The sequence below is a fragment of the Siniperca chuatsi genome, linkage group LG4 (assembly GCF_020085105.1).
Source record: "Siniperca chuatsi isolate FFG_IHB_CAS linkage group LG4, ASM2008510v1, whole genome shotgun sequence".
In the NCBI taxonomy this organism is placed as follows: Eukaryota; Metazoa; Chordata; class Actinopteri; order Centrarchiformes; family Sinipercidae; genus Siniperca; species Siniperca chuatsi.
The window spans coordinates 27,885,286-27,899,872 of record NC_058045.1 but is presented as its reverse complement, the minus strand read 5'-3'; the positions used below and the strand labels follow the sequence as shown (position 1 = coordinate 27,899,872).

General features: G+C 39.6%; 1 protein-coding gene across 14 annotated transcripts in view; it reads left to right on the top strand.

Moving 5' to 3' along the window:
* Positions 1-14,587, top strand: part of LOC122874508 (alpha-1,3-mannosyl-glycoprotein 4-beta-N-acetylglucosaminyltransferase C-like) — a 103,299-nt gene that overhangs the window by 83,602 nt on the left and 5,110 nt on the right. For 12 of the 14 annotated variants that reach the window (XM_044192458.1, XM_044192456.1, XM_044192453.1 and 9 more), the window contains 2 exons: positions 13,083-13,234; positions 13,916-14,063. In XM_044192458.1, the coding sequence (XP_044048393.1) occupies positions 13,106-13,234; positions 13,916-14,063 (277 nt within the window). In that variant the 5' untranslated portion in view covers positions 13,083-13,105. Of the gene's footprint in view, positions 1-1,436; positions 1,708-7,327; positions 7,380-13,082; positions 13,235-13,915; positions 14,064-14,587 lie in introns of those variants that run through there. The other 2 variants (XM_044192460.1, XM_044192446.1) reach the window with 2 other exon arrangements.

Here is a 14,587-nt window from a genome sequence, read left to right as displayed (position 1 = left end):
ACACAATTTCACTGAGCTGTAACACAGATAGATCCTTCATTAACCTCAGCAGGGTTAATGAAGGATCTATCGTCAGTAGAAAAGTACTAGAGGTTTTTTTCAAAAATTAGTAATTATAAACATGTCTATATTTAACTGTAAAATTGACTAATTAACATATTGACATACTAGCATGTAACAGTATACATATGTAATACTACAAAATATACATAGCAGAATGTTACACCTTGTCTTGACTGTAGGACAAGTTTGCCATCAGCCTGATTCTAATTGATTTTCTGGCGGACAAAAAAAAAGGAATCACACCTGGGAAATTAGCCAATGTCATCTTTGTGAAGACATTCTTAGTCTTTAGCTCTGAGCATAAATGTCACTGAACAGTAAAACACTCGTTAATTAAAGTGTAATTGTGTTACAGTTGGTTCGGTGCCTCATTTAGTTCTATCTGATTATAGCAATAAACTGCCACCACAGTTACAAATACAAGTGACAGAAAAGAGCCATATAGACACTGACTGAAAGCTTTTGTGGTATTATGTAACCAGAATTCTAATCAAATAATCAGCATCATTTTTGCATCACACAGGGCACCTGGTTGTGGCCCAGTACAGCCACCTTTACTGTTGCCATTGAGCAGCTTCACAAGAGGTTTAACGGTGCAATTAAGACTTTTCTTGCCCCACAGCACAAAATGACTATAAGACATCTGCAGGGGGTTGATAGAGTTGTTGATTGATAACTGGAACTCAACAATGTAATGCACTTGGACAGGTGCCTTCAAAAGTCACTGTGTTTCGGAGTAGAAATTCAACATTATCTACAGTTTTGATACTTTTACAATCTCATTAGTTGGACATAGAAGAGAAGATACTGTAATAGTTGAACTACAGTGAAGAAATTGTTCAATTGCAGCATCATTAAAAGGGTACAGAATTGGAATAAGGTTTTTATGAGGACCTGGGAGCTCCTTTCTGTCACCACAAATGCCATAGTGTTTTGCATAACCAAGGTTATAAAATAATAGGCTGATGATGGAAAACTCAAGGTCTGAGCAATGACCGCAGGAATTTGCTGAACACTGTAATGTTGCTATGGCACAAACAGGGTCGTTAAGGTTGAATAAGTACAGACTTAAGTCCCAGAATAGCTAATTAATATAGACCATGTGCTCTTGGAGACTCATGGGAGGGCAGACACAACAAACACAGGCAGGCGAGATGTATAAAAAAATAGGCTACACTGTTTCATTTTGTTGTTGGTGGTAGTAGAAAATATAAATGTAAGATTAAAAAAAAGAATATGTCTAATGTTTGTATCAAATTTTGAATCCTAATGCATTCTCAGCATGTAGCCGAGCTAATCTTCCATACATACATACATTACAGTGGTATCAATGATTCTCTAGAAAGGGCCTTTTCATCCATAAAACGTTTGTTTTTGATTACCAAAGGAGAGGCTTAGCGAGGACTGCCTAGTCAGGGGTATTGGCGATAAATGTCTTTTAGTGATTGGTCGTCCCACACATCTCTCATCAAATATTCATGCTGGAGACTTCGGAGACTTCCGAGGATGCAGGGATATCGGATATTCTCCCATCAGTCTAGCACTGGGATAGGTAGTCAATGTTTCAGGAGAGAGCTGCCTCTAGAAGAACTCTGCTATTCAAGGCTGGTGAGGCCAGCAGGAAACATGGGCTCCTCCACTGAGGTATCGTGCTGTACATCTCAGTTTCTGCTTGTTGGCCATTCTCCTGCGTTGAGTAGGAAAGAATGTGAGATCTCTAGGATTGTGAAGGTTGGTTTTGAAATATAAAGCTTTAGAGATTATGGATTTCTTGATTTAAATTGTAAACACTACTGTGATCCACTGGAAGGTTTTATTCAGTAATTCAGTTTGGTTTCTTTTGTTTTCTGATGAATGTTTGCCTCCAGAATCAATACGAGATGCAGTTAACAATTATTGACTGAGACGACGATGATGTTACTATTATCACATAACAGCTCTTAAAGATGTGTGTAATTTTGTTAAAATGTTGAATTTTCTAATCTGAAGTACTTTTTTATTCAAACATGATGTTAGTATTTCAACTGATTTGTTTCTGATTTCAAAGGTATCTATGTTTCTGATTTAGTTATATTGCCAAATAGCAACCTTAAAACCTTAAAGGAAGTTCCGGTTTAAAGTTGAATTTCAGAAGGTCACAGTTGAGCTGTGATAATCATCATGTATGAACTAATTCTGCAGTTGTTCCACAGACAGTGAATAATGAGGAAACGGCTGGGACACTATACCGTAATTCACACTTGACTAGTACCAGGGGTCTTATTGCAATTTAAAGTGGCATTAATCTAAAACAAGTTAACAGACATGCTATTCCCCTATAAAGTTGCTGTGGTGAATGTGGTGCAAATTAACACATCCAGCAGATGCGGACTAACATTTTCATCCTATTTATGTCAGGTTTCTAATCATCTGCTGAATGTAACTCCAATATTCGCTCTCATTTAGCTTGGTTTTGGTCACCACCACCTCCTGAGAAAACTAACTTTTTTCGCCAGCTAATCACTAGCTTTTGTCACTAGTGGGTTAGATGAAACTCCAGATTTTGCACCCAATATGTTACCAAATCATTAATATTTCGATGCCAGCATCAATTATTCTCTACCCAGTAAAGGATCTTTAAAATGTATGTAAAAAACACAAAAACTCTAAATTACTGGCACACTAGATGAGACCAATATTAGATGATTTCTACTAGGTGATATATGGTCGAATTTTTACTTTGCACATCATGGACGTGGCTGAGTCACACATTATTAAAATACAGATGTCCATCTGCAGTTATTACAAATCAAAGTGGGACCCCAGGTGATAGTCCTGTGTGCAGACAGGGCTTATATTAATTATGGGCACATTGGGTCATAGCATGAGTCACAGCTGCAAGTCCATCGTTTAAAGCTAGGGTAGGTAATGTATTTCAGAAGCATTATTTGTTATATTTGTTGAAATTCTCTTTACATCCCGACAGCAATCAATAAATCAAATGTTCTGAAAATAATCTGGTATCTGTGGCTGTCGCAGGCCTGTAATAAGCCCATCCAATCGCATCATTCAACCCAAATGAAATGATTGCCTGGCCTACCTGCCTGCCTACCTGGCGCACTCTGCCTGTGCACTCATTGCACATGAAAATGTGTTTTGGGGGAGTGGCTTTGGAGGGAGGCTTGAAGGGAGGGGGTGGGATTTTTTCAGTTGGATACTTTCAAAATGTACCTGTCTCTTGCTAGTTTCTCCAATGTTACCTACCCTAGCTTTAAATAGAAGTCATTTGGGTGTTGTATATCACAGAAAAAAATCTTGGCCCACAGTGTCGAGAGATAATTCAGTGTCAGTGGACCACCTCCAAAAACCGCCACCTGATAACTAATAATTTTTTAGATACTGATTTTACTTATATTGTTGGATTAGCACAATGTCAATTCAGTTTTAGGATGCATCATCCAAATTGACTAAAATGGCGGCTGCACCTTTAAATTTACCTGAGTACTTTCAGCCGCTGTGATTAAATACAAAACCCAGTTGTGTAAGCTCACATTCAGCTCATTGTCCATCCACTCTCTGCTTGACCAAAAAGCTCATTCCCTAAGAGCACTTCAATGTATGCGCTGTCATACTGGGTGAAACTGGGCCATCTTATTGTGTCTCCAGTCCTCATTTCAAGATGGAGCCTTTTGAGATGCCTGCCAGTGCCCTGTCCTCCCCTGCACTAAATGTGTAGGGAGGAGATAGTGCATTCTCATGTTATCTGTCACCGGCCTCTTGCCCCTTCAGCCATTTTCTCATTTCACAGATTTGACCAGGAGGTGACCTTGGCTTTTTAAGTGCTTTTAAGGCAGAGCCAAGTCTCCTCTTCCTTTTTCTAGTCTCACAAATGGAGACAGAGAGAGAGCGGGCATGAGAGATCCTCTCTCATGCCCGTAGCCACTGTCCACTTTTTTTTTATGGAGTAGACATGATGACAGGCTGTTGTCAGCTAATTCATGTGGGTCTGTGATTTTAATGTAGAAAATGACCTCAGGGGAGCAGCAGCATATGTTTATGACACATGATGTCAGGCACAAAGGGCAGTCAGGGAGTTTGAAGTCGAGGAGGCACACAGTCTATTAGCCGAATGTGATATAACAAAGAACTAATTGAATATCTTTGCTCTAGAGAGTACTTCCCAATATTCAAATACTAATCATCTTGTGTCTCAGATGTAGGTAATAATTTATATCACTGGCCGCATGTTCACAACCTCACACAAGGGATGGCAAAGAAATGAAGACCATATGGATGTGTACCGAGGGTGTACGCATGTCAAGTGTGTTTTCTTGTGGAAATAAGCAGACAGTATCGGAGTCCTCCATTGCCATCCCTCCCAAGTGCACCCCTGGCAGAGCGCTAATCTAGGTCAAAGTGCTAACTGCTTAGAAGGGCCGTGGAGAGGTTCGGTCACATATGAATCATTTCTCACGCCTCCCATCCTCATTATGCTCGCAGCTAGAACGGCAAAAGGCTTTCATATTTCCCTTTGACCTTAAATGTAAACATCCAGACAACACTCTGAAAGCTTCAGTAGCAACCACATCCTCAATCTCTTTCATGTCGAGAGTGTCAGTGACCCTTTCCATCACTGCAGTGAGTCCGAGAGCCTCTCAGCAGTTCTCTGCAATGAAACAAGTACTGTATATGTTGCCACATCATCAGCACATTAAGCTCTATGTTGCACTCAGTTTGTGATTCATGATGAATGCAGTCTCCCTTTCATATCACTGATGGCATTAAGGATTGGCTTTCCAGAGATGGCACAAGTCTATTCACAGCTAAGTAAGCAGAAATCAAATAGGGGGAAATATGGACTGATCTGAGGAAGCTCTTCACAATCACATTTCAATTACGGACCGGGCTAGATGATCTAGATGATTGTACTGCAGTAGAGGAAGGGCCACAGTCGTTTGTTGTAAATGTTTTGATGCTTGATTGCTCTGAAGGTAGCATCAACGGGTGGCACATGCTCAGTTTTTCATGAGAATGTACTCCAGTAGCTTGCAGCACCTATGCCAACGCTGCTCTGGAAAAAACAAGCCTTAATGTTGATGAATTGAAAAGCTTTGTTGATGTCTCCAACACATCCTGGAACAAGAACAAGGGACTCCTCTCACTGTACTGTATGAGCTTATAAAGGCAAGGACACCGGGACCATCCGGAATAGAAAAGGCTGCTTGGCAGTGCTTAGAAATATTCTTGTATCAGAGAGCCTAACAGGCTGACTGGCTGAGACCATTTGGGGTTTTTTATGCTGTAAGGCTTGTCTTGCACACCGGTTCCTTATGGGAGAACAGCTGGAAGTGCCATTGTCACTGGACTGCTTGTTTCTCCCTCGAGGGACACGGCCGTGGTAGCAGTGGCAGTTGGTGGTAGCGGTGGTGGTGGGGGGAAGGTGGCGCACTTGGACAGTGTGTCCGCGGGGAACGCATCACATTCAGCACACACACACTCTCCCCTTTACCGCTACCTCCACAACACCACCTCCTCCCATTAGAGTGAGTGAGCTCAAGCTGCTGACAGCAGTGACAGGCCCAGCGCAGGGAGACGATGGAGGAGGGTGGTGCTGCTGCTGTTGTGGGGTGGTACATCTGTTTGGGTCCTTGGCGCAACCGTCTGGCCTCCGGAGTTTGATGCAGCTGGGATTGGTGAAGCACACCACGTCTGGGACCATTTTATGATCAGAAAACCACTTGGCAGCTTGCAGACGCAAAGAAAAAAAGAGTTTGTGTTGTCGCCTAGAATAACATGATGACTCCCTTTGGAAGATCACCTTTGTGGAGATGACAGGTCATCAACCTTAAACATGATTGGCTGTTGTGAGACACATGGTTTACAGGATTTACATGGTGGATCTCCCAGTAACACAGCTTTCAGGCTTTAATTTACCACACCCTGCGTTGATAACACCCTCATTGACAATTCCCCATTGCATCCCGATAATTAAGATCATTTCCGTGTTTCTATGAGGGCCGTGGATGTCTGACAAGGGTTGCTAAGTCTGCGTAGATGACAGATTCTTTTGTCTGGTAGGCTGTAAGAATGTAGTAATTGGTAAACTGTTTGACCAATTTGAATTATTAACAAAACAGCCATTTCATAATAAAGGGATTTATTATTCCACCCTGCGCCACAATTTTGTTATCAACAAAAGCCTTTGTTACTCTCGGCTTTTTATCGAGACAGAAAATCCATTGAAAGTGGCTGAAGGCCCGACACAAAGCAACTGCTGAATCCCCGCAAATCTGCAGGCTTAATTGATTATTTGTGCAGAGCTGTATATCTGCAAAGTGCAGGATACCCAGGGGAAATAATGTAAAACAGATAACAAGATGAAATGTGAGAGAATTGCTTTCTGCTACCCATTTTATTAATCTTTTCCCCTTTTCTTATTACAATGAGTTTCCCATCTAGGCTTTCCCATTACAGAAACGCAGCTTCACTGTTTAAAAATGGCGTGGCCTAAACCAAAAGTTGAGAGTTGATTCAAGCCGGCAAGAAAAGTGTTTGTTAAGAGGTTATTTTGATTTCTGAATAACACATGGAGGGACTCAATGTTGTGTGTACCTGAGACTCCCAGAGGAGAATATTTTATTTTCAAATCTCATCTTCATTATTCAGCCTTTCTCAGTTCCCTGCCGGCATTCAAAGGAATGAATTCATTATGCTGATACTGTACACAAACATTTTTTGAAAAAGCAATCTATTCAGATTTTTTCAGATTCAGGTTTGCAGGTGTTACTCCTCAGCCAAGCCACGTGTTCTCCAAGGCATCCTGACATTGTAGTTTCACTTTTGTGGAAATGACTTTAAAGGAACAACCTTGGGAAGATGGGATGTGAAATTACTGCAGAACTCAACTCATGTTTGTGACATGTCAGTGCCGCTCTGCTCAATCCTATACCTTTTTTCCATTTACTCTGTTCTTCGCTCCCCTTTCACAGCCCTCGAAAACAAAAAGTGGTATTGTTGGCTTGCAGGAGAACTGCTTCTACTCGGCAGCAATCAAGCCATTACGAATGGAGAGGGAATGGAAGGCCTTTTGTTTTGTTTTTTTTGATGTGATATAGAATTCTTGGCATTAGGTTGCACATCAGGCCAGAACATAATTGCCTTCTCCTCATTGGGGAGCTCCTTGTTTTCCATGTGAAGTCTGCCTCTGTCAGATTTCACCATTAGAGGGAGGGGGTGTAGCAGGGGAAAGGAAGACAATTCCTGGATCAGTCATCTCATATCGGCTGCCAGAGAAGCATGGAGGACATTGAGAATGAATCCAGAGATAGTTTGCCAAGGTACGTTTTGCCTGGAACACAGAAAAAAATTTAATATTGCTAGCAAAACAAAAACTAGGTCCTATTTTCTCAAAGATAATGTATTGTATCTAGTGTGGAAATTATGTAATGATTAATTGATTATTTATTCATCAAATATGGGATTTTGCTGATTTTCTGCGTTTTTTTATAATGCTAAATTAAATATATTTTGGTTTTGGACTGTTGGTCAGGCAAAACAAGCAGTTTGAAGACATCACTTAGGGCTCTGGGAATTTGTGATGGTCATTTTTCGCAATTATCTGACATTTTAAAGGCTAAATAATTAACCAAAACAGATAACTTATAGATTGATATTGAAAATAATCGTTAGTTGCAGCCCTAAAAATATTACACTCTTTTAGCTGCAGGATCTGGGTGATGAGTTCATTCAACCTCTTAAAAAAATTATTTTCCAAGTCCTGAATTCTATGCTCCTCACTGTACAAGGCACTTTGTGGAAATGTTGGGAGCATACATTTTTAATTTTCATCACGATCATAGTTTACACAGAGCTCTTCAAGTAATTTTCCAATTCCCTTGTTTGTCGTTTTCACTCCCTCGTGTACTCATCTTTCTGCACAGCAACATAATAACCCTCAGCTTGCTGTGACGTCAAGGATTGATGGGCAGAAGATTTCCAGCTGAGAGCCATATAAAAAACCCCAAGGCACTAGTCATGGTGTGATACAACCAGGTGATTGTTTCCTTAGAGAATTTTTGGAGACTTTCAGGGCGTTTTTTTCTATCTTATCTCTTCCAGGAGCAACTGTAGCAACAATCACAAGGAATTCTGTTTCCTAGCAGGGTGTGCAGGGTGTCCACAAAAAAAAATATACAACAAATAGCAGAGTATATTGAATTTAAAAAAATGCAAGGCTTGAGGAATCTTGATCAAATTTCAAATTTTGCCACAAGAATGAAAATGTAATTGAATTTGTGAGGTCCTTGTACACTCGGCATTTTGTCACAGTTTTGTTGCCACCAAGCTCCCTTTATGTCAATCTAATGGGATTTAACCTCTTACTGAGAGCACCGTTTTCAAAAGGAGTTCAGGACAGACAGTTGATACAAGTTAAGTGCACAGCATGCTGCTGGGTATAAGCGAGCAGAGAGGCAGTGTTGTGGTTTATTTGGTCCAGTTCACACACACAGTGCATAATGGATATTTAACAGCCCCAGCCTGCTGTAAGTGTGCTGTGTCCTGAAATGGTGCTGGGGACATCTGAGTGTGTGACTGCCAGGATACCACACCCATTAAAACACACTTAGTCCATTTCACTGCTGCAGTTCCACTCTGGATTCATGCCACAAGAATGAACACAACAACACACACATGCCTCCCTCTTGTTAATGGATGCTCACAGTGAATTCATACCATCATTCATATATCCATATATACATTTTCCATATCCTAGAATGTTCCAAGAATATACATTAGACTGGAAATAGGGATGATGTTGTCTTAGGTGTTTTGCTGTGCATCTCAGTCACAGTTAAATCTGGGGTAGGAGAAGTGAGCATGCTTCCCAGCTGTGCCTTTGGCAGCATGAGCATCTCATCCTCTTCCTGCTCTGAGCCCATGCTGAATTATTGAAATAAAAGAGACGCCTTGCTTTGTCTTGTATCATCAGGATAGACACCCAAAACTCCAATCTGAGAGATCAGCTTCCCTCCAACACAAAGCAGAAAAGTTGTATAATTTTAGCTCTACCACTGGGTCATGCAAAGAATACCATTTAGTTTTATTGTAGTGTTGTTTGTGCTAAAGGAAAGAGCTGCTGCTGAGTTCTCTCTAAAGAATTCTCAGGCGCTGAGAAGCAAGAGTTACCTGAGCCTGTGTGTCAGGAGGACTCCTGTACTTGTAGCCATCAACTGAGATTCCTCCAAAGTGGCCCTAATGATTCTTCTCATCATCATGCTGCGCTCAGCTGTGGCCAGCAGAACTCTGAAATTTACTGGAGACAAGCCACACATATAATGGGAGACAACGCAACATATTCTGCTTTAGCAATGGTGCTACAAAGTTAGAGAAACTGAATTTGTATGTTCAGGGCATTCCTGACATTCTGTCTGTATGGACACATTGTTGGTAACACAATAGCTCTCAAAGAGTGTATGAAAGATATATTGTCTGTATTGATACAAATATGATTAAATATTGTGGGTAAAACACTTGAAAAAAAATGTCAAACTGCAGATATTATACAAATGTTGACTGTAGCTGGTAGCATTGCATCAGATTGTCATGTTTTATTTAGATAATATCTTATAGAAGCTGTAGAATCCCACAGTTTAGACATAGCAGGTTGCGGTACGGTTAATTCCTCAATCTTTCAAGCTTTTAATTCAGAAGATGAGTTCTAGTTAGGCCGAGGGTAACGAGTTAGCCAGAAAATAAGACTTAAGGGTTAAACTGTTCTAAGACTGGCAATATGTGCTTGTGTATGTCCAACACTGAATGCCAGGCATTTAAATGGAATGCACGACAATTGTAGTATTGTGCTACAGATTTTTTTTTTCTAAACAGATATGTGGCACATGCCTTAAATACTATTTATTTGAATTTATAATTGACAATGGATATAAAAATAATAATAATAATAAAACTTTGTTTATAGAGCACTTATCAAAACAAAATACGAAGTGCTTCACAACAAGAGAAATAAAATACCACATTGAATGATGAAATATAAAGAAATAAAATACAGAAAAGCAATAAAAAACAGCCAGTTCAGGTAAAATCAGGATATGCTTTCTGATAAAAATATGTTTTGAGATGAGACTTAAACGAAGACACTGACTCAGACAACCTAATTTCTTCGGGCAAGTTGCTCCAGAGCCTCGGGGCCCTGGTGGCAAAAGCTCTGTCCCCCTTAGTTTTCATCCTGGACTCAGGATGAAAGATCCCGAAGATCTCAAACTATGTGAAGGTTCATAAAGGATTACAAGGTCTAAAACATAGTCTGGAGCCAGACCATGAAGAGCCTTAAAAGTAATCAACAAGATCTTAAAATCAATCCAAAACAAACAGGGAGCCAATGTAAAGAGGCTAAAACAGGTGTGATGTGATTGTACCTCTTGGTCCTGGTAGCAGATGAGTTCTATACAGTCTGCAGTCGTGACAAAGTTTTTTGATTAAGACAAGTGAACAGGCTGTTATAATAATCGAGGCGTGAGGAGATAAAAGCATGCACAACAGTTTCTGCATCACTAAGATTTGAAATAGATCGGATTTTTGCAATGTTTCTGAGGTGATAAAAATATGATTGGACAAGCTTAGTGATATGTTGCTCAAAACATATAAAATAACTGCCATTATCCAGTTCACAACTAAAGCAGATTTGTACATATACTGTAGTTATGCTTATTTGGTTTGCTATACTGTGTAAGCAGAAAAACAGCTCTACATATTGTAATTACTGATAATTGCCAGCCACATTAAACCACAGTGAGCACAAAACAGGCCTCAGTGGATGGATATGTTAAATTCAGTTTTCAAGTATGCACAAAGAGGTATTGACTAGCTGAATCCCAGGTGAGGCTGACTCCTGGTGCGAGTGATCGATGTGTGTATGGTCATTGAACTGAGCTTAGAGGTAGTTTGTATTCTATTAGGCATTTCTGGGGTTTGCAGCAGTGGAACAAAAGTGCACGCTGATGCCTAATTGCTGGCAAAGAAAAGACCAACGCCATTGTTACATCTGTAGGCTGTTACTTCAGCTACTGCTGTTTATGGGCTTTTTCTCTCTCAGTCAGTCTCAGTTGTACACTTGCTATGAGGAGTTGCCAATCCTGTTGTGACTGAGCCTGTGACATGGTGTAGCTTTCATTACTGCTTATAAGCTCCTGATACACGTAAGTTTAGCTGTCAACATCGGATGGACTTTGTGATTTCTTTGTTCTATCAGTGTTGGGGACAGAGAAACACTTATCGTTTATTAAGAAGTTAATGGGGTATAAATCAATTTACTGTATGACTTTATGAGTTTCTGTCCTTAGCTTCTGACAGCCAGTAGGAAGTGACACATTATTATTAACCCTTTCACATCATAATGTAACCCAACATATTGGACCTGCAAATATCCCCTTTCTGAGATTGTGTTGCGACTGTGTGAGAAAGGTTGTTTCTACAGTAGTCTGTTGTTTTATGTAAGGTGTTATGGTTTACCCATGACACCATATACATCACCTACAGGGGGATAGAAGCATGTACATGTTGCAATACATTATTACAACATCATATCAGCATGTCTGACTCTCAAAAATTGAATATCATAAGCTTCTCAAAGGTAATTTTTCAGATACTGTATTGTGTCCATCCTGTGTATCTCCTTCTACACAACTCACCACTCCCCTGTTCCGTTGTTATTTATAGTAGCTTTTAATTGATCAAGGCATCTAAGAGTTGTTTACAAGAAAGCTCCAACAAAACATCTTGTGAGATCTAGGCTGGTCCTCACGTCCGCCATGTCCCTATTCTTCATAGAGTTCTTGTATTGTTGGTTTTTACCAAATATAACCACAGCTTTTAATTGATCTAGAAACCGGTTTGTGACCAGAAGGGAATGTCACTAGTTCAAATTCCTGCACGAGCAGAGAAACTGAATCAGTTAACAGGGGTCCTGTATGCTCTGCCTCTGTTGGCAACCAGTAGGAAGGTATGGCCATAACATTTCTTCTGCTGCACCAGTCTCTATTTAACATTTGTAAAAATAAATAAATACATGTAAAAAAAAAAAATACTATTACAAAACATAACTTTACCAAGAAAAAATGTCAAACTAGTTCCTGCTTGCTTTTTTGCTATGTACCTTTGGGTGAATATATTTTGGTTTTGAACTGTTGGTCAGAAGAATGAATAAATAAACAAAAATTTGAAATTTGGGCTCTGGGAAGGTATGGTGGGCACTTTTCTCTATTCTGTAATTGTTTTAATAAAATAAATGATTGATTGATGAATCAAAAAAATCATCCATTTTGTACTCTATTATGTTTCTTTTTCTTCAGACCTTTCCCTTTAATCTCTTTTATCTTTTTCTTCCACAAATCTGAAATAAAGTGAACCGAATTGAAAATTGAGTCTACTTTCCCCTTCAGTAATGGTGGCCTGTAATCTACAAATAGGAAAAGTCACATTTTCACAACAAAGAGGAGTGACCTAGCTGATGAGAGTAGACAGAAGCATCACTTTTTGACCATTGTAGCATAAGAATGTATTGAAATGCTGGCCATCAACCATAGCACCACCCTTCATCACTGAGCAGCTAAAAATACCAGTAGGGTGGGGGATATGGCTGCATTGAACAAATTCAGCTACCAATTGGTGTATATTTTCATTGTTATTAGTGAAGAATTACATATGATTCACATCAGTAATCCATTGTTGGGCATGTCATTATCCTTTTTGTCCTGCAGTGCCTTTAGTTTCTCTCGTGATTCCCTCCCTGAAAAGGAAAAAAACACCACTCTATCACACGTTATTAGAAGTCTGTTGAAGAATAATTATGATGCTAGTGGAAGATTATCATGTCATACATGGTCATATGGTCTTAAAATTAATTCCCCCACAATCTGTTGATGCTTGATAAAAAGGCAAATTATTCGCATGCAGCAATTCGACAGGCTGACGACATTCAAAGCAAGCCAGTCCAACGTGTCATTTCTCATGTTCTTCTCCTGCAGATCCCAGTGAGAGTGTGTACAGCATGAGGCTGGTGTGGAAATCCCTGGACAAGATGAGGTGTCTGAGGAAACGCTCCACTATTCCCTTCCTCGGCTTCCTCATCACCTTCCTCCTCTTCTTGAACCTCTACATTGAAGATGGCTACGTGCTGGTTAGTAAATTTGTGTTGTGTATGTTTTAGTAAGCATTTCCCAAATTAGAAATTGAGATTAAGTACTCACGTACTATTTGTATTCCGTCTTAATGTCTGAACAACAAATTTGACCAACTATGCTTTTGAAACCAAATGTGTTTTGTATTTGTTTGCTCCACCCATGTTGTCCCTTTTATAATTGATTGTTTTTAAAGGAAACATGTTTAAATTTTCATAACATGGACCCAAGTTGAAATCATCCAGATGATTTATTTCTTATTCATGATGCCATCAAAACTTGGTGATCACAGTACATTATCAGTGTTTGTTATTTCAATTATTAAGAGGTAGTTCACATTTTCAGCTCTCTGGTGCTCTTCTCAAGTTCATTTGCTCAGCTATGCAAACTGCCTGGAGAGGTTTTAAGATTCCTTTTGTCTCCAAACGTCGAGGGTTAGCTCAGCCACATCAAAACACATATTGTCTCAAGTTTGTACAGGATGTTAGAGACAAGTTAAAGGAAACAAAAGACAAACGTCTGGTTTTCCCCTCATTTGAATTATTCACAGTAGAAATTGAAATTTTCAAGTTTACTTTCTTGTCCCTTTTTCTGCATTAGTTATGAAAGCTTGTATGTGATTTTTTTTCTCTATTGTTCATAATGTGAAGTAATGTTGCATGTTTCATGTTGTGTTCCAGGAAGGGGATAAAAGGCAGCTTAGGGAAACATCCGCCCACCCTCCGAGCTCAGAACGATACGTTCACACCTTCAGAGACCTCAGTAATTTCTCTGGAACCATTAATGTCACATATCGTTATCTCGCTGGAACCCCGCTGAACCGCAAGAGTAAGTTTAGTGTTTGTTTAAAGAGGAATTTACATTCACTATTTTCATGGGCTTGGGGAGTTACAGTAAGTCATGAGTTGAGAATAAGTTAAAGTCTGTGACGTGGGGATTTAAAGTACAGCAATAAAATACAACTGCTCCACAGAGACTTCTTTACCTCATAATGAAACATTACGCTCTACTCTTCTGAAGTATACCATGATTTAATCACCAAACGTTTTTGACTTTTTTACCAACAATGAGCACAAACTTCTAATTTGAGGTCTGCGCCACAAAATGTTTACCAGGACTATTTACAGCAATTCATCACTGCTTATAAAACTATAATTAATGTTTCATCATAAATATTCCTGATAAAAAATGTATTAACACCACATTTTGTGGTATTGTGATTTGTCAAATATTACAGTTTTGATAAAGTAATCTTAGCTCAAGGTCCACTTACTAGCTGTTTCTAGAGCTTTCAACTGCATCTCACAGTCTTCATTAGTGTGTGGACGTTTCTCAGTTGTCATCATGTGACC